General features: G+C 43.4%; 1 protein-coding gene and 1 long non-coding RNA gene across 2 annotated transcripts; one reads left to right on the top strand and one right to left on the bottom strand.

Annotated features, from left to right (window-relative positions):
• The first annotated feature begins 2,450 nt into the window (after window positions 1-2,450).
• Window positions 2,451-5,694, top strand: LOC120699052. Its single transcript, XM_039982920.1, has 4 exons — window positions 2,451-2,762; window positions 2,993-3,057; window positions 3,602-3,715; window positions 5,203-5,694. Exons 2-4 carry the CDS (start codon window positions 3,013-3,015, stop codon window positions 5,314-5,316), a joined length of 273 nt encoding a protein of 90 aa, XP_039838854.1. The 5' UTR covers window positions 2,451-2,762; window positions 2,993-3,012; the 3' UTR covers window positions 5,317-5,694.
• Window positions 5,695-19,722: 14,028 nt separating this feature from the next.
• Window positions 19,723-20,331, bottom strand: LOC120701419. The gene is made up of 2 exons (XR_005686093.1): window positions 20,071-20,331; window positions 19,723-19,964 (listed from the first exon to the last, which is right to left on the bottom strand). It is a non-coding gene; the product is annotated as an uncharacterized LOC120701419 (long non-coding RNA).
• Window positions 20,332-20,705: the final 374 nt, after the last annotated feature.

The raw sequence follows: 20,705 nt of genomic DNA, 5'->3' as shown, positions 1-20,705 counted from the left end.
GGGCCGCTTGTCCTGATCAGCGAAGCGAAGGAACTTGTATATTGCTTGAACTGTGTCGATGACATATATCAATCCGTCCCACCACTCCAAACTTGAAAACCTGGAATGAGTAAATCTACCATCTTCGGTATCTGCCCATTTGCTTTGTAAAAACTCAGTAGATGCCATCCATTGCATGAAATGATCACGTTTCCGATAGATGCTCTCTAGGAACATGTAGTTGGTTACAAATCGAGTGGCATTCCACTTGACCAACTCACCACTGATTGCGTTCTTCATCATTGTATTCAACTTACCATGATTGTGTAACCAATTTGAAATTCGCTTGCATTGCTTGGTCGTACCAGAATGTTCAGGCCTTTGAGTTATATCCTTCAACATCAAATTGACGGTGTGTGCTAGACAAGGTGTCCAAAGAATGTGTTCATACACCTCTCCTAGTGCCTTGCAAGCTTTCTTGTAGTTCGAGCCGTTATCGGTGACTATATGCACGACATTCTCCGGTCCAATCTCGTCCACCGCCTTTCGAATCTCATGTCAAAATAGGCAGAATCTTTAGTAAGTTTCAAAACATACTCAAAGCGAATGAAACATGTTTAGGGGCTACCTTGAGCAAATATGTGGCATCTTGAGTTCTTCCACTCGCATCAATAGACTTGTGAAACCACATAACCCCATTGCAATATATCAAAAAGTTGATGACACTCATCCTCGTCGGCCCAGTCCATAAATCACACATCAACGTGACGCCAAATAAGGGCCAGTCTTTCTGAAACTTTTCGTACCTCGTCTTCAAGTCTTGCTTGTTCTGATCAAAGTACTTGCCATCAATATCCCGTCCAGTGGGTGATGCGATATCTTCACCTGCAACCATATGGAAATCATGAGATACGGGAATGTAAGCTCATAGGTGTCATACGAATGAAAGAAAACTTACCCCACTTCTGTGTCTCCCTGACCGCGCTGACAAAGTATGGATTGTCAGCCTGTCTTCCAGGTACTCCCGCAATATGAAACAACTTTGACCAAGCTTTACCAATAGCTTCCTTTGCATTCATACCCTTCTGCGTCCAGGAGCCTGTATCAATCCTTGGTTGCGTCATTCCTCTTCTTCCATCGGATGCCAAGTTATAGTCCTCCACCGCAGGACACTCTCTGCGAAGCTGCCCTTCGAAACATCCTCTGCATAGGATCCCCCCTCGTCGAACCACTACCCCCTCTATGCTCGTATGCACCTCTCTGTTCCACCCCCGTCGGTACTCTGCTTCCGCTCTCGATAGGTCCATGGCACGCTGCAGCTGAGCCTCCTCATCTTCTTCTTCACCGGGATTGTTTTCCTCTGCTGCAGCCTTCTGCCGTCTCAACCTCTCTCGAGCCCGGTCAGCAGTTGCATTCCTAGCCCTCTCAAGGTCACGCTGAAAGTACTCCCGCACATTTGGTGGCACATTCCTGCAATGGACCACCTTCGCCCCGCGCCCAGCCAAATGTTGTTTCAATCTAGTTGCACCACCTCCTCCATTGTGCGTGTTACAATAGTTGCATCGCCATCTAGGATAAAGATTTTCACCATGTTCCCATACAACATCTTTATCTCTGCCTGACATTGTCTATCTGCATAAATAGACAACAAAAACATATCAATCACATAAATAAAATCTACGTAAATCAAATATACACATAAATCAAATCTAAGTGGCTAAGTCATACACACACCTAAATCATACACCTAAATCTTACCTAAATCCTAACTACACCTAAGTTATACACATAAATCTTACCTAAATTCTAAAACAAATCATCTAATATTCTAAATCAACTCATAGGAAAAAAAACCTTCGGGCGGCTTACCGCCGCTCAGCGCCGGCTTACCGCCGCTCAGGGCCAGTAAACCGGGTGCGCGCGCGGTTTACCGGTGGCGCACGCCGCTGACCGCTCGGGGGCCGGTAGATCCGCGGGTCCCCCGGCTAACCGGAGCAACCGCCCGGCTTACCGCGCTCTTCAGTCGGCTAGCCGGCGGTGAGCGCCGGACGGGGGCGTGGGGCGGCAGAGAGGGAGGGGACTGAGGGTTCGAGAGGGGGGAGGCGTGGGAGTGAGGGTTCTGGCCTATTTTTTTTCTTTTTTGTTTAAATTCAAATACCCGCAAAGTATACTAAATGAACGAATATTTAAAAAAATTTGACGCCATTAAATTCGTCTCATCTTGAAGTATTTTTTTTTATTTTTTTGAATTCAAATTTAAAATTTAAATTCAGGCTGATTCGAAACCGGCAAGTACCGGAACCGGTGCGGACCTGTTATCGTGGTTTCCGGATCGATTTAACCGATTACTGCCGTTTCGCACCGGTTCCGGTCGGTAAAAAAAAAACCTTGCCTATGACCTATCTGCGGAGGCGGATCCTGGGTGCTCCCTCTTCAGAGCGCAGAGCCGAGCGAGCCGTGAGCGTCGATTCCCTTCCGTGGACACGCGGCGCCAATCGAGGACGGGTGGAGGATATTTGTGGTCCGTCCCTACGGAATTTTCCTCCCCCTGGAGTGTCGACGGCTCCGCGCCGTCCTCGCCCTGCTCCGCCGCCGCTTCCCAACCTCATCGCCGCCCTTCCGCGCCTCAATCCGATTCAAGGCGCTATTTCGGTATTTCCACCAGCTGCTCCTCCTTTTCTTCCTCTCTTCGGCGCCTTCGCCGGCCACAGCGCCCCCACCTGGACGGGCGTGGAGCAGGGATCCAACCCCTGCCTGCGTTGATCCAATCTCGTGCAGTGCTGGTAAGGAAACCCCTGCCCTAGCTTTGGTTCCCACAAGGTCTTCTCTTTGCTGGGAGCCCTCAAATCCATTCCCGTCCTCTCCAATTAACCTTTTCTTTTTCTTCCGCGGATTGGTTCTCTGTCAGTTTATTTATTTTGCAAAAAATTTACTCGTGGGGTTCAGGTGAATCCCCACACCACACGTTAAGCCGGCCCTTGCCTAATCCGCTCACATCTCATACTCTTGGCAGAGTGAGAGGATAAGTTAAGAATGGCTGCGCGGAGCACTTCCATGGCCTCCGAGGATGATTATGAGGTAGGGAAGAAATGAGTTACAGCTGTTGCTCTGTTTTCTATTTTCTGTAGGATCACATTTACTAATTTAGAAATGCGTGGAGGTACGCCTTTACTGACTAATTGCTGGTAAGTGGATGAATAGATGACATTTTCACTACTATAGTGTAAATTACTTAGGCAGTCGAGCAGAAGTTGATTAACTATTGTTGTTGGATGAGTTCTTCCTTTTTTTTTGGTTTCTAGCTAGGTGGAATTATTGATAGATGACTTCACTGATTAGCAGAATGGAAAACTTATCAATTGTCACCACATTTTTTTTTGGAGGATTCATAGAATCATAGTCTGCAAAAGAATGAGTGTACAGAATTATGAACAGCTAGTTGCTTGAGAGCAGTGTGAAATAGACCATGATGTAGAATCATGTGGCAGCAGAATTACGGGGTTGGGTAGAGGATGCGACCCCATCCACAAAGTAACAGTATATTTTTTGTCACATCTGTATAGATCTAAATTTACTCTGAATTGTGATTGTATGTGCTCTTATAATCAGTGATGTGTTGCAGACTGAACAAAAGAAGCAAGCTGCTGCAGATGTTCTTTTCCACTATTCACAGTTTGTTATGGTCTGCATTGGTGAGGACGTTCGCCCTACTGATCTCAGGTTGCATCTTATGAAGGTATATTTGTTATATGGGGTTCATCTATCTTTTTATCATGGTTGACCTTTGTGATTTCACCCATCTTTGTGCATTGATCATATTTTTTTTTCTCTTTTTGAAGAACTGCTCCCTGAGCAGATAAATGCTTTGTTCTAGTTAGTTTCCATCTTATTTTCTGTTTAACATTTGCTGGTGCCAGTGCACTTTAGTTTTTCTAAATGCTAAAGTTGAGATGTTTTTCACCAGAGTAGGTCTATTTAACATGGTTTGCTGTCTTCCCCACTGAACTGTTTGGTTGCACAGTGATGGGTCTATAATTTGTACAAAAATCTGTACAAGAATCAGATGAGCGTATGATTTTTTTTTTTTGCTATGGCTTTGAACTGTTATTTACTAGTCCCATTATTCTCACCATCTCCTTCTGATCCTAAGAAATAGCTACTCTTGAATGTTCACTTGTTGCAACCAGTAGTAATTTCACAAAATCAGCTGGCTCCAATAAGTTGAGAGGTAAAAAAATCTACAGATAACATCTTATTAATATTTGTTTTAAGTGACATCAAGAGGGGTTTAGGAGTCTCATGAGTCATGACATATGTGATCCTATATGACAAGTTCGTTGACTTTTGGTATAATTTATTCTGTTTTCCTATTTGCCACACCCATGCATTGACATTATTGACCAGGTTCTTGCCTGATTCAATTTTCTCTATGAAACATTTCTTCTAATTGCTTTGAATTGTTAGTATCACATCAGTGGCTTTTATGTTCTATTATCCACAAATGGTTGCCTTTTGTAAGATGCCTTGCACTCTTGGCAATTGGTTATGTTGGTTCATGTATGCGGACCTGAGACAGAATTAACTGATATGTCTGTTGATCTAACTTTCTCAAACTCAAGTGCAGTTATACCTCAGCATATATTAAGGTTGAGTCTTAAAAATAATAAGAAAGAAGAGACTGGATTTTGAGGTTTATGCTTTTATCACCACTTTGTCAGAAAAACTCTGAAATGATGACCTTGTTCGCAAAAGAGTATCCTTCCTTGAGAACACACTTGTGGCACTGTATCTAGTAACTTAAATGTCTAGTGCATATAAACTCAAATGAGAGGAATCAAATAAAACTGGGTGGTATTAGTGTCATATTTGTGTGTTGGCTTGCATGCTATTTGATATGGAAGTTCCACAATTTATAGGGTATAAGGTGAAGTGCGCGCATTTAGGGTCTGCACATCAGTGACTGGATAGTTCATAAACTGCATGATGGTTTGGGTGTTCCAAACTGAACAGGTTTAGCACAATGTCTGGGGTATACAATATACAGTTTGTGATGCTTTTGCAATCTGTTTGGATAAATAATAAGATTTGATCCATGCTGTGATTCTTTTCACTTTATGATGCAATTCTAAGCTATTTATGATGCAATTCTTTTCTTGAAGCTTTGTGTCCATAAGGCTCATATACGATGCTAATTTACATTCATTGGATCTATCTTTGCTTCAGGAAGTTTCAGGAATGCCCACTTCCTTGAAGAAGGAGCCTCAACAGCCTGCTGCCTCACCTGATTCCAGCGGTGAACCATCGTCCTCTGGAACAATGAAAACTGAAATCTCCTAAGCTTCTTAAATTATCCAGTTCTGATCTCCTGCTGTTTCTTTGCACGGAGAAGAAAATGATGTTCAGATGATGAGGCCTACTTGTATCATAAGAATGTAAATATGTTAGTATCACATCGTTGCCTAGAATTTGTTCTTGTGACAATGCAGATGGAACATTGGTCTTCCTGATGCCCTGCTGTTCTGCTGCTCTATCTTCTGTCGTGTTACAACAGTCTGCTAGGTGATGTTTGTGATGACTGGAACCAACTACACATACCCGGACCACTTTGGGCAGTGGGTTGGGGTTGCATGGGACCAGACTTGGTGCGACAGGAACCTTTCTCTCCAAATTTCATTTCACAATTGTAAAACCTTTGATGAGTATCATCGACTTGAATTTAAAGGTCCTCTAGCTTAGCGGTTAGAGCTTCCGAGTAGCACCCAGCAGATATGGGTTCGAATCCTAGTCGGAGTGAAATTTACGGGGCTGGTGTGTTAAAAAATTCCCTCACCGGCACAAGCTGGGGTTTGGGTATTTTCTTGATCCATGATTAAGGTTTCTTCTATCTTAATTACAATACCTTCGGGGAGGTCTTTCCCTGGTGGGTTAGTTTTTTTTTGAATTTAAAGAGAGAAGTTCAAAGCATATGTAAGTTAATTCGGCCAAGGATCATCAAACATGAATAAGTTTAAAGCACTCATGTAAAGTTCATCCGGCACATATAAATTCGTAGTAAAGTTCATCTAGCACATATAAATTCATAGTTCTATACGGTTCAAAGCACACTCTTGTGGCATACGTAGTTCAAAGCACACCCTTGTAGTATACACATTGGTTCATAATTCAATCACACACATAGTTTGACCTCACACATAGTTACATCAGACAAATAGTCCGATCTCACACTCGCACATAGTTCAATCACACACAATGGCGGAAATCAAGTTGCGGTATACTCAGGGTGGACCCAACGTGAGGGCAGGGGGCTCAAGCCCCCCTCACCAGAAACTCCATGGAAAGTAGAGAGAGAAAAAGAAATGGGGGCTGGAGGATGGAGAAGGAAGATGAGCCCTCTTGAAGCACAAATTCTGGATCCGCCACTGGCGCCTACTTTCTATTTCCCTCTTCCCTCTTACCAGAAGCTTAAGGAACTCCATGACCTGAGTATTTCAACCGTGAGTATTATATGTGATACAAGGATTACAAATGCATAGATGTGGATTAGAGAAATTACCTGGGAAGGGTCTTCTTATGTGTCGAAGGTGTGGATCTCCCTGGCGGCCTCTGAAACAAGAATTCCAACCCCACTAGTTTTTTCAGGGAGCGCTTGAATAATAACCAACAAATTAAGAAATCATGTAAAAAAGTTATTTATTTAGTGGTGCAGGGTTGTCCAGAAACATAACTCGAACGCATTTTTCATCTATCCTGTCATCACCTACGTATATAGGGAATACTTTTGCTAGGTCGCCTAGCCTAAGGTGCTCAAGGAGGTACAAGACAGCATCCGCTTTGTTCCAACGGATTGGTGGACAAACCTCGTAATCCTTGCAATAGGAAAAGCAAACTAATATAGAAATCACACTAATATACTCTTTAGTTGCAAAGAGTGACATTTAGGACCTCAGCACTACACCAAGATAACAATTTTATAGTTTTCGTTGTAATATATTTGTACCACAAAATAATTATTTTTGATATGAATCTACATGTATCATTTTGAAATATCCATATCCAATATGTAAACTGTAAATATAATTAAAGTTGACTAGGAAAGAAAAACACACCTTATGTCCTTCAGTCATCTTAAGACCACCCCCTTTGTTTGCAAAGACTTCCTCCACGACCTTTTGTACACGAAGGTGATCCTGTAAATAATAAAGAAGAAGATATTCATTATTTTTGTTATATGTTTGTTGCAATTCATATGATGACATGAAGCAGGAAAATTGCAAGCAAAATAGAATATAAGTTACCTCCGTTGCTACATTTCTAAAGTGGACAGACACCTGATACTTGTTCTCGACACCTGCACCATCTATTTCTTTCGTTGCACGCAACAGAGAGTTATAGACCTATTGTGCAAGTATACTATTTGTTAGACTTCAATTCTATAGATTAGTTTGAACATTACTTTTGACAGATATATACTGTACCTCAGTGATTGCCGCCAGGTGCTGCTCTACAGACTGGTAGGAACCACGTTCTTCTTCAGTCTAAGGTAAATATACAAGTTCACATATCAACAAATTTATAGATCAAACGAATAGAAATAAAAAACAAACAATAAAACTTGTCTACTATGTCGTTACTGGTACTTGCAGTGGCCGTGGACAATTTAATGTCCATTCCATGGCTTCCCGCGTAGTTGATCTCGTCGATACCAACAAATTTGAACACCTACGAGGCAGAGTTAAAATAAAACCTGTAAATAGAGCACGCGTAAGTAAAACTGGTAGGGCTGGACAAGTTAAATATGCTTTTTTTTTTTGCATCTGCTAGGGGCGGATCCAACATGGGAGTAGGGGACTAACTCTCCCTAGACTCAATCCTGCGTCCGCCACTATCTGTCACGAAGTGCACCAGATGATAGCGAGCGGCATGGCTAAGTAAAAATTGTGAATTGTACTTTTTTGAAAAAAGAATAAATTGCTCACCTTTGCACCCGCCCTCCCGCTGACGATCGAGGTTCTGAAACACCTGATGACGTCTTGCAACGTGCCATCGTATCATTTACAATTGGCGACTAAGTGCCATCGCAGTCTAGAAAAAGGACGATTTCCTTGGACGTTACTAGCTGCACAACTTCCTGAAACCTTTCCAAAGCAGAAGGATGTGGGGCAACCTGTAACAAAACAGTGTGTCAACTGAATCTGGACTTCAATCAGAATTTATTTATATTGAAAATATCCATATCTGTACTACTATTCAAATGAAAATGTAAAAAAGTAATGCTAATTTTAGGATGCTACGTGCGAATTCGAAATAAAGTATTATATGCCATTTTTAGAAATAACTTTAAATTACTACCATTAAAGAAGGACGACAATGACTTATTATACTTGGACTGGTACTTGACCTATTGATTCACGTGCAACATTTTACTGCTGATGGTATAAAATCCAGTTTTTCTTGCAGTATTTTACCTTGACTGGTATTTGGCCTATCGATTCACTTGCAACAGTTTACTGCTGATGGTTTAAATCCATTTTTTTTTGCAGGGCAACTAAAGAAAGGGTTCTAAAGTCAGAACAAAGGTTAGTGTCACAAATGCGGGCCTCGAAGGTGTTCTACTAGGCTGCAGATATGGGTTGGTTGTAGGCCCAAATGGCTATAGAAAGGAGTGATAGAAAAAAAAAGAAAAGGAATAGTTGCAGATATGGGTTGGTTGCAGGCCCAAATGTCTAGAAAGGAGTGATAGAAAAAAAAGAAAAGGAATAGTTGTTTCACTATGCTGGCTCCAAGAGTTAGTATGGAATTAATCACAATCCACCCAGATCAAATGGGCTTCTGCAAGAGCCGAAGGATCTATGAAAGTTTCATTTAGGCAGCCGAGTTAGGCCAGTCTCAGTGGGAGTTTCATAGAAAATTTTATGACAATAAATATCATCAATTTTGCTGACGTGAAAAGGAGAGAGAAGAATAGAGTTTCATGGGATGTGAGGAGAATTTCATCACCATGAAACTTATCTAGCATGGTTACCTATTTTTCAGTTTAGATATCTGTGTCCATAAAACTTCTATTGAAATTGGCCTTAGTTCAAACTTATCACGAAAGACACATCCCTGCTGTTCCTCCAAATCTCGATTTTTGTAAAACTTTTGATTGTATTGAATGGTCAGCACTTGATGCTATCCTCGAAGCGAAGAATTTTCCTCAGAAATGGAGACAATGGGTTCAGAACATTCCAACCACGAGTCAGATAAGTTGTTCTTAATGGCACTCCTGGAGATTGGATTAACTATAAAAAAAGAACTGTGTCAAGGAGACCACTCTCTTGCTACCTTTTACTTCGCACTCCCTCATATGGAGCTATGGCCAGTGTCCTTTTGTCACCAGATTTACTCCGCACTACCTCATCCGGTGCCGGCTAACCAACTTTTCAACAAACGAGCTGCTAGAGTTCAATCTCTGGTGGCGTCAGTCACTCTTGGTCCCCAGTATTGTAGCAGAATCACCCAAATTAAATCAGCTGAGGTGCACTAATTATTATCTTAATAAATAATCAAGTTACCACACACTTAAAACGGTGTAATCCGACAATCTGTCGGGTAATTTCTGATTAAACTACTGTACTCCAGGATCACAATTTGCACTAGAAGTCTCGCACAAAGATGAGCACAGGTGATACAAGCATATAGAGATTCTCAAATTAATTTACAACACTAGTTTTACATAAAAATTTTGAATACAAACTACAGAGTTCAAACGTAGCGGAAATTAAAACAGAGTTCGAAATACAATACAGTAACTACGAACGACGATACAAGGTGAGCTCCACATCCTACCCATTGATGTGATGCCAACCTGCCCGAGCTTCACAGGGAAGATGGGACCGACTCGACTGTCCACCCAGGAGGAAGCGGTTGTCCAGTCCAGGACGCACAAGCCTTCTCGAAGCCAGCGGGGACACAACCTGCTCAGATGGGTTACAACAACAACCCTGAGTATACTAATACTCAGCAAGGGTTACTCGACTAGATGTGATAATGGCCAAAAAGCATAGAAAAACCTACAAATCTAGCCGATATCGATAAATTGTGAATAAATCTAGACGAGAAAATAGCGATACGCCCGAGATCAAAGCCTAGATGAATTTGATAACTTTTGAATAGATTTGAACAAAGCCACAGCGATACGCCCGGTAGCTAAAGCTCAAATATACTCGATAAAACAAAAACTCACCAGCAAATCAAATCGCTCGAATGTTAGACGTCCTTGATCAACTTGAAAGAACTCGTTGAAAAGAGAAAAAAAAGTGGCGAAGTCGCCGAAAAATAAAGTGCGAGGAAATTGTAAAGGGTTTGTTGTATTGGATGTGTATCAACTTTTTTCGGTCCCGTAAAACTGATATTTATAGTCTACGCTAACAAGTCCTAACCGATTACGGCAAACATATTACTTGACCTAAAAGAAAAAAGAAAAGGACTCCCTAAATTAAACTATAATAATATATTACAACCGACTCGCCAAAATCATGTAAAGTTCGGGCTTCCTTCCTTCATCCTGACTCGACTCGTCGACAACTCTCATCGGCCGATCACCAAAACGTATGGATCAGCATCTTCATGGAATATTCCTCTAGCCCATCGGCTGCAACTTCATCGGCCGACCCTGACCCTGTACATGTTTTAGTTTCTCGCAAATCGGCAATCTTTCTTCCGTGATATCACCTTCCTTGACACGTGTCAAAAACAGTGTCAACAGAATCGAGAAAGGACACATGGAAAAACTGGAAGATGACACATGATCGAAAACAAATTGACACGTGTCAGTTGCTCATATCGCCACATAGACTGTTACCAGCTTGCCACGTCGCTACCGTCTTTCGCGACACGTGTTGCTAGCAACGTTACCTGCCAGCGTGGACAAAGCCACGTGGAGCACCAGCGTCTCCCATGGCGCCTGCCAGTGCGGACGTGCACACGTGGATCCAGGCATCCAGTGACGTTTCAGTGACGCATCAGCGAAGCAAAAATGGTTTCACGACGAAATTTCCTTTCGTCGTGAAAAAATCATTTTAGTGACGTTTTGGCTATTTCGTCAAGGTAGATCTAACTCGATGCTTCGTTTTTGATGAACCAAATTTCGTCACTACTTGTCACAAATTCGTCGCAGGATTCTTTGCACGATGAATTTGGATCTTTCTGTGACGAAAGCTGTTCGTCATCGATGCATCGATTTCCACTAGTGATACCTGAGGAGCGCCGCCAAGTGTCAATTCCAAGTTTGGCTAACCCTGGCCGAACGATGAATTGGCAAACTTTGTGCCGCCGTATATTACTAAATCATACGGCGAACCACCCTTTCCACCAGTTGACGCTTACCAACGTCACCGCTGGAATCGGGTGATCCCGGACGGCAACTCCCACAGAGGTCAAGGGGGTGGTAGGTATTTCATAAACCATGAATAAATCCGTAAGCGTACGAAATACTATTGTAGCATTTTACCTAGGAGTACAACCGGGGTGTCATTTATATTTCCACAGGGAAGGCGGCAGTTAAAGATGCATAGGCTAGTTAGTAAACTAATCTTGATTGGATATTCATTTGCATAAAAAGGGGGTAAGGCTCCATTTGGATGTAGATATTTGAAGGCTTGGCATTGAATTGAGTTCAATGCCAAAGCAGAGTAGTATTGGTAATCGGGTCCAATACCAAATCCATTGTTTGGATGTAGATAAAATTGTTAGATAGAATCCAGCGAGTTAACGAATTCCGATTCATGTTTAGATGTCTATACCTTGGCATTGGGAACTAGACCATCTACTTCTCCTCTCTCACCACGCCGTCCGGCCTCCTCGGCGGAGCTCACCGCGCCGCCGCCGCCTCTTGGCCAGAGCTCAACCGCGCGGTCCGCCCTCCGGGTCGGAGCTCACCTTGCCGTCCACCTCTATAGGGCACAGGAAAGAGGAGGAGGGGGCGCCGGCCATGAGGAAGAGGAGGAGGCGCGCCGGCCGCGAGGAAGATGAGTAGTTGGAGGAGGAGGGGTGCCGGCCGCGAGGATGAAGTGGATCTGACCGCCGGCTGTGAGGAGAAAGGGGTGCCTGCGATGAGAGGAGATGGTTGCCGGCTGCCGATTGGAAGGAAGAGAAGATGCACCCGGGCGTGAGGAAGGAGGAATGCCACCGGCCGCGAGGAAGAAGGGGGTGGCGGTCGCTAGCAGCCGTCCCTGAGGAAGAGGAAGAGAAGGGGCGTCCGGCCGCAAGGAAGAAGGGAGTGCCAACCGCGAGGAAGAAGCGGGCATCGGCCGCCATGAGGAAAAAGGGGAGCGCTGGCCTCCGGCCGCGAGGAAGAGAAGGGGGCTCTGGTCGCGAGGAGGATGGGGCGGCGCAACGAGAGAGACGGGGGTCGGGGGCGGCGCTCCCATGCCCAATTCAGCGCAAAACCAAGGGGTAAGGCTCGGTATTGGAGGGCGTGGGGTGCGAGAGTGGCGAATACCGATTGGTATTGGTTTCCGTTTCCAATTCTGAATTCCAATCCATCCAAACAACCGCAATTGAAGCTAGCCAATATCAATTCCGAATTCAGAGGCTGAATGCCGACATCCAAACAGAGTGTAAGATAAATGGTATAAAGAGGTAGTGTGACATACAAGTTTACACTCAGCTCGAAACAAGGATAAAGGTAGGGAGAAAGGAAAAAAAGTTAGCAACTCGGGTCATATGTACTTAAGTTATCTATATCTATACTATCCCAAGATTACATTATCATTAGATTAAACTGGTACAACCGGTAGACCGCTACTAGCTTGACAGAAGAAGCCCGACCAAACCATACGACTCTTTATGGACCTCCTACCCTCAATCTGAATGTGGAGGATTACTAGGCACGGACAGGGCTATCACCACCTGCCGGCTGCCTCTACAAACAGTGGGAAAGGGCCACATCCAACAATGCTTAATTAAACGAGACACCACGTCTGCATTAACAAGCGATACTCTACTATCCCGGGTGGAGCCCTCACCCTTCGGATGGACAGACATCATACTAGAGCAAACATACAAATACTGGATCAGCTGTCAGAGTTCTAAGACTAATATGCTAATCATCTCAAGCACAGGGAAATAATGCAACCAAATCATGAAGTTTATGTCTGATGACTCAGGATATAAATCATGCAGATATCGGCAAGAATTACAAAGAAGAACTAGAGATGAACTCATATCAGAACTCCTGAGCAACGCCGGGGACTCGAAGACTACTACTTCAGCCTAAACTCTACACTAACCTATAGAGCTAAAACAAGAAGAGATCTTGAGCTTCAACCTCGGTGCATGTGTGTCTCTAATCTCACCCTCAATATAAATAAAAAACTAAACCGGATCTAATGGTTTCTATTCTCATTTTCCATTCTTATGCTCGGCTCTTATTTGCATGCGATATCTGTACTAAAACATGAATGAACCCAACTTAATTGCACACCAACTCTTAATCTGCATGGCTAATTGCACATAAAAAAAGACCTTAGGGTTCGTGATTAGACTAACCTGGCACTGATGCCAAATTTTAGAAAAAATAACATCGCCACTTAAACTTAGGATCATGTAGCTAGCTTAGGCTGCTTGATTAGACTAACCTGGCCTTACTTGAACATCTAAGAACTTAAAATAAATATAACTTAATTGAACTCACATGGGAATCAGTAGATCCCCTTAGGCTTCGTTTGGGACTAAAGGGTCATTAACCCAGGGAACGTAACCCCCAAGGGGGGTTTTTGTGCTTTGTTGCTTCCCTGTGCTTCCCTGGGTTCCGCACCCCACCTCCCCCGTTGCTGTTTGGTAGCGTCCTCTCCGTTCTCCCCTGTTGTTTCGCAGGGTCCAGATATAGTTTGCTGTAAAATATTCTCTAGCATATATTGTATCTACTCATATAATTTCAACACATATACCATTTGCAGCTCACTTTTTTCTAACATTTCCATGATATAGGAACATTAGAAAGGTTCAGAAAATAAAGAAAAAATTCAGGGGATAAATAGAGCAACAACATAATCATTTGGCCTTCTGAATAGCAGGATATACTGCCAACCAAGATGAATGGCTTACATATGGTCATGTCCATGCACATTCACAGATAGATAATACAAAATAAAATGCGATATGAGCCATTTATTTGACAATTTTTGAATTGGAACAAAATTCAGACAGTAGGAAGAACTCAAGCACCAATATATATGATTTCAAAGTCATGAGCAACACAATAATCAACTTTCACCAATCTGCATTTGCTCCACTCTTGCATCTTGCCACAAAATAACTTCTACCTTCTAACCAGCAAGGGCTCTGCAAAGTAATACAAAGAAATTTTGCTTTAATTACTAAGGCACTGGTGAAGAACTAATGAAACAGCTTCAAACCACCAGCATGCATGCAAATATTACTTCTCTAAACACATCTAAACGTTATGCATTCAACTAATCAAAACACTAAAAATTAAAAGCATGAACCGCTACTACTATATCATCCATGCTACCATGGATATATAAGAACATGTAGAAGCTGCTCCAAACTGCGACTAAATTGTTATGAAAAGAAAAAAATGCAACTGAACTGAATATGTATAAAGAAGCTTTATCACTGAAACTAAACTGAATCTGTATAAAGAAGCTTTACCATGGAGATAAATGAACAAGTACATATAAAGATGCTAACAGGCTCAAAGAGACAAACCTGATTTTTCTCTTTAGCCAAAATATATAGTCGAACATCAGGATTTGTTCTCTTTAGCCAAATTAGTCGAACATCAGGATTTAGTACATATAATCAAATGGTAAAAGAAATGACATTTACCTGACATACAACTTTGTGCTATCAGAAATAGATACTGTACTAGCATATTTGATATTCTAAGATGGTTTGATATTCTAAGATGGTGTCAGTGCCATCTTACAGCAGGAAACTAATGGTGTATTGTGCATGTATCAAATTATACGCAGGTCAAGTATTTATAGTAGGGAAAGACATTGACAAATGTCAACTAGGTTCTAGAAAACCGATCTTGCGGCCTCTGTTTTCAGTAGTTAGTACTGTACTTTTAGGTATTAAATGTTACCGCAGACTCACATAACCACAGACAACATGATAGGACAACCATTGTACTTGATATATGACATAAAAATAGATTGTCAATTTAGTTCAAGGAAACTACGATTATGCAGTGCAAGGATGACAACCTGCAAATGTGCAAACAATTATGCACACAAAAAGGATTGTTCTAGTGTACTGTTGAAAGGACGGAGAGTCATTTAATTTAATAAATAAAAAATAAATTGCGCGAACTTTTATCAACATTAGTAAGTACTAGCCTTCTTCAGCCATTGAATTGGTAATAGCTTGGTGTACAAACACATATAAATTGGTCCCCGAGTTGATACCAGCAGAATCATGGACAAAAAAAATGGCATTACAGGAAATAGATTTTGACATTTTCTTCTGATTTAGTAGTAGCGTTGGCGGTGCTATGAGCAAATAAATGAAACACTGATGCTTGAACAAACAAAAAAAAGAAACAAAATCATGAGCAGATCTGAACGCGTCAAATAAATGAGAGGAGAAGCAGCACCTCAGATGCAGGCTCGAAGCACAAATAAAATCTCATACAGCCAGTAGTTGCATTTTCGTTCCACAAATCGCCTCCATCACCAGTTCTCGGCAGTTTCTCTCTGTGGAAACCGAGACTCAACTAAAATAAAAGGTTTAGATGAACTACACCTCACCGCGAGAAACTCGTAGGACAATGGAAGGAGAAGAGGAGGAAGATGGATTCACCTACCAGCGCGAGATCAGTTGCCGGAGTCTAATCTGTGAAGATCCACCTCTAGCCGGAGGTAATCGGCTCCAGATCCACCACCGGAGCCTAATCCGTGCAAGATCCGTTGCCAACCAAAGCAGTTCTTCACCGGAGGCTGAGACGCCGCACGAAGCGACGGGGAGGAGTTCCCGACCTGCTGAGTCGTGGATTTGCCCCCGTGGAAACAGCGGGGTTTGGGGCGTGAAATCCTCGTACCATGGGTTCCCAAACGCATAATTATCCCGCCTGAGGAAAATTTGCCCCGTGGGATTTCTACCCGCGGGGGTTGAGGTTTCCAAACGAGCCTTTAGGGGAGCCGATAACCCGGTGCCTGCTTGATGCTGGCGGCGTATAGCATGGGTGGGTCGTGGATGGCGGAGGCCTAGAGTGGCACTCGCGAGCTAATCTGAGAGGGTTAGGGCAGATGGTAAATTTTCTCATAACTCAGAGAAGGGGTGGCTGCCCTTTCTTATAGCTTGTGGTGGCCTAGGATCTTATCATTTAGCTGTTGGATGGGCCATTGATCATGGGCAAAGCTTGGTCCAACATGACCCTATTCTCATGGGCAGTTAGTGCCTTTAGGACCAGGTCCTCTTATACTAAGGCACAACTCCGACACACGTTTCTATTTATTTTATATTTATATACTCCCTCCATCTACTTTTGATAGCTATATTTCACTTCGACACAATGACAAAAAAACCTTAGTTATCATATAATAAATGCAACACACTTTTTATTGGTCCTCCAATATTTTAAATGAGAACTCCTCGTTACTAGTGCTATCTATTGACACAGTCCATCACTACCAGAAAATAGGAAACTCCTGATGGCCAAAAACCGTCAGGAAAGCCTGAAATACCATCAGGAATATGATTCCTGACGGCTCACCGTCGGGAATTCACCGACAGGAGTCAAGGTGGACTTCTCCTGTCAAATCTTTACTCGGTCACCTAGAGAGAAAATAACACCACGGAAGAGAAAATGTATCATATGATGCTAAGGAAGACGGTCTTGACGGGCACGCATCCAGTCTCATCGAGCGCCTGATGGAGAGCACGGACTTCTGTCATGCTCGGCGGTGGTGGCGCAACCAAATTTGCGCACCACTACCATCTGCGAGGCGCGCAACACCCGCACCTTTTGCACCTCCTCCACCGCCAGGCTCGCTGCTGCAAAAACTGAGTCCATGCCCCACTTGTCCAGTGCCGGCGACACCGGCGACGCAGGCGAGATCTGGGCAAACTCGAAGGCGACCCCTAGCTTCCGGATCTGACTTGGAGGGGAGGACATGATGGGGCATCATGGACTGGACCTCGAAGAAGGTCAGGCAGCGAGGAGGAGGCTCCTTTCCGGTAGTGCATGCTAATTGCAAATATAGCTATCATTTTTGAACATTCGAGCTTTTGAGATATAGCTATAAGAAGTGGATGGAGGGTGTATTGAACAGTAAAATTTATAATTTTTTACCAAATTTTCCATTAAATGCTACACATTGTATATATTAGAGTCTTGGCTTGGCATACCTTATGTAAAATTCTAGATCCACCCCTGCGGCCGTGGCACATCACTGGCATCGCATTGGTAATGACCAGATGAGGACGACGTGTACGGCTCGAAAAAGTGGGGAAGAGCCTCCCCAGGGAGAACATGAGGTTTGAGTCGCTCATTGTGGGGAAGTTGACCTAGGTCAACTTTGCACGTTGGGTCCTGCCCATGGAAAATGCCGGGTTCTTGATCAGGATTCGGGCTCCCAAACTAGCCGTACGGGGAAAGGGGAATCAAGTATGGTATGCACATAATTAATTATAAGCGCAAGTTGGTATATATATAGGTCTAAGAAGAGAGGGGGTACATATACACATCTCGTTGGAGGATGTGAGTTTGAGAGTCAATAACCTGTGGATGAGGCTGAGAACTTGGTAAGGATTGAGAGAGGAATCGATTGAATTGAGAACCTCGTGGCAATAATAACTGAGTGGCCGCTGTCTTTTGCAGGTTCGGTTTTTGGAAGGCAAAATGCTGGGTATAAGCGTGGACCATATATAAGTACATTTTATTCCCCTAAATAAAACATGGGGGGGAATATATACGGGGCCATGCATGTTGATGAATAGAAATAGAAAGTAAAGAAAAAAAGGAACAGAGGTACTATTATAGAAAGCTATAGCAAATACAATTCACATGTGTTGTAGTGAAGACATGACTGAAACTAACTTCGGGGCTTTCCAATTGGCAGGGTGTGGATCCAACGTGAGGGTAGGGGGCATGAGCTCCCAACAACACCACTCACCCCACCCCCTTGCAGCAGTGAACCCCCTTGGGCACCCTCGAACAGTCAATACGCATGTTGCAGTATTATTAATTGCGGCTCGCTTCCACGCGTATATATGTCCTTGAACAGAAATTTTTTTATTTATTTAGTGAGGAATAAAACTATCCTCAATAAGACACCCAAGTCCCCATGGATCAAGCTTGTAGGACCGATCGCCGGAGCTACTACACTGGGCAATTGTTACAATTGCAAGCGAGCTGCTCTACTATACAAGCGCCTAGCGGATCATGAGGCTGGTTGCACGTTAACTTCATGCAGCACGCTGGTCTTTGAGGGCAACTAGGATCCCCAACGCAACAATGGCATGGTGCACATACTATCCTTACTTGAATAGTACTGTCTGGCAAATGAGCGAATGGAGACGGCACTGGGCTGCGTGCCGTGAAGCCGTCATACTCTGCTGCACCTGTTTGTCACATATATATTTTTTTAGATACAAGTACTGAAATCAAGACAATTAAATCTAGTCAGTATTTGTATATCTTCTGTGAATGAGGAAAGAAAAGGTTTCATAGCTAGTGATCTCAATGAAGCAAACATTTGCAGCCTTGGAATTCACATTGGTCCACATCCATGATATTCAGAATAAAAGTTTAGTCGTTTAAAACAAAGTGCACCCTATCAGCAGATAATAAGCATATATATTCATCCAAGTTTTCCATTGGCCTCGGTTTCATCTCTAATCCACTACATGAAATTTGTCTTCTTCAATTGTTGTTTTTATCTACTCATCAACAAAATTAGTATTCCCGAGCAGCCTGCGGTTTTTTAAGTCCAACTGTAACCTACCCAACATTTTTAATCACTAGATAATTATGCCCATGCGTTGCTATGCGGAAAGTTGGAACAAATATCAAATACGTATAGTTGTCCCTGCGTTAATTTTTAGGGATCTAAATGATCGAGTCGTGGACGAATGGTTAGTCCGACTCACATATGGGATGGACCTTGGCCCACCTGTCAATGACACAAGGCGGACCAAACCAAAAATTTAGGTGAAAATCTTACATGCTTTAGAAATAGGTATAGATATAGATGAACAATGTAATTTAATTTATAATAAACTCAATGTACACAATTATGTATAGGTCGGTAGCTAACCATATATGTACTAGAAATTGTTGGGAAAAGACAGCACTCGTGTGCAGACGTATGTAGTGATCCTTACGTGGTGTGCCCAGCCCCAGTTAGCAACCGGTACTATTAGGTTAGTCGACACACATAAATTATCTATTTTGTGCCCTTATGATGACGAGCCAATGCATATGACAAATGGTGAAGAAGAATATGAAAAAGGACTATAGTCAAGTCATGTGTGATGGCTTTGTTTGCGGCTAATTATTGGACATACCAACATGACTTTACCAAGGGTAAGTTAGAAATATGGCTAGAATGATATGATAGGTGAGGGAAAGAATTATGCCACGGAGCAAAGTAGAGGCCGAGGATATGATGAACAGTGGCGGGCCCAGGATTTGGAGGGTGGGTATTCGAAACTATGAAAGGGTAGAAAATGTTTTGACGGCATGTAGCCTAGCCTACCGGCATATATAATTTATTATAGAATCACATGCCATACCAATAATTTTTAATATTTAGGACATATAAATTGAGTATGCACAACAAGATCACAATACATTTAACATGGAATTGGACAAATCTTGAAATTATCCAACATACTAAGTACTAGTTGTTTGGCATATTAAAGCAAAAAATAACATAATGATAAGAAAGCTTAAAATTTATAAGACAACTTTCCGAATCCTTCGTGCCTTGAAAATAAGTGATGATATCCGCTTGACTTGCAAGAAGAATTCCCTTTCAATGACCAACAAGTCAACAACATAGAGCACCTTAAGTCCTTAACTAAAGCAATTATTCGTCAAATCACAAAATAAATAAAGCAGGAAGGTACATCACTCACCACCGATTGCTCACTGCTCACTTGCTCAGTGCTTACTCTACTGCTCTGCTCCCAGTCCATGCACTGCGGTCTGCGGCACGGCGCAGCACGCCAGCACACAGAGGCAGCACCGCTGCACCGGCAGGCGGCAGCAGCCGAGGCGCCATGCGACAAGGCCCTGGCCGCTCTGGCCCTGCGCGTCCGCAGACCGCAGCGGGCAGCGGCGCGGCCGTGCGGCGTGCCGGCGTCCCTTCCTGCCTGCGCGCCCGACGCGGCCGGCCGGCGGCGCCCTTGCCCGCGGCGCGACGCGGCCGAGTGGCGGCGGCTGCCTTACGCGCCCGCGCTGCGGCCGCCGGCGGCCTACGCGCACGCGCTGCGCAGACCTGGCGCTGCGTCCGGCGGCGGCCATCGGGGCCTGCGTCCTACGAGCTTGCGGCGGCGCGGCCGAGCGGGTTCTCGGGGGCGCGGTTTAGGGTTGGGGCGCTGATAGGCCTCGTAGTTGCTACTAGGCCTCGCGGGAGAAGGAAGGGATGCCGATTGGAAGCTTATTTGGCCCAAATATGCAGACATCCAGTCTATTTCATATTTACCAATGTATACATAGCATATACATGTATATATACAAAAAAAAATTGCAAAAATAATGGGTATTCAGC

This window comes from Panicum virgatum, chromosome 3K (genome assembly GCF_016808335.1).
Source record: "Panicum virgatum strain AP13 chromosome 3K, P.virgatum_v5, whole genome shotgun sequence".
Lineage (NCBI taxonomy): Eukaryota > Viridiplantae > Streptophyta > Magnoliopsida > Poales > Poaceae > Panicum > Panicum virgatum.
The sequence above is the reverse complement of the archived record's forward strand: the minus strand, read 5'-3'. Positions and strand labels throughout refer to the sequence as shown.

Coding starts and splice junctions, on each gene's coding strand:
- LOC120699052 (XM_039982920.1), top strand. CDS start 3,013: ATGGCTGCGCGGAGCACTTCCATGGCCTCCGAGGATGATTATGAG. Junction 3,058..3,601: donor CCTCCGAGGATGATTATGAG/GTAGGGAAGAAA, acceptor GATGTGTTGCAG/ACTGAACAAAAGAAGCAAGC. Junction 3,716..5,202: donor TCAGGTTGCATCTTATGAAG/GTATATTTGTTA, acceptor TCTTTGCTTCAG/GAAGTTTCAGGAATGCCCAC.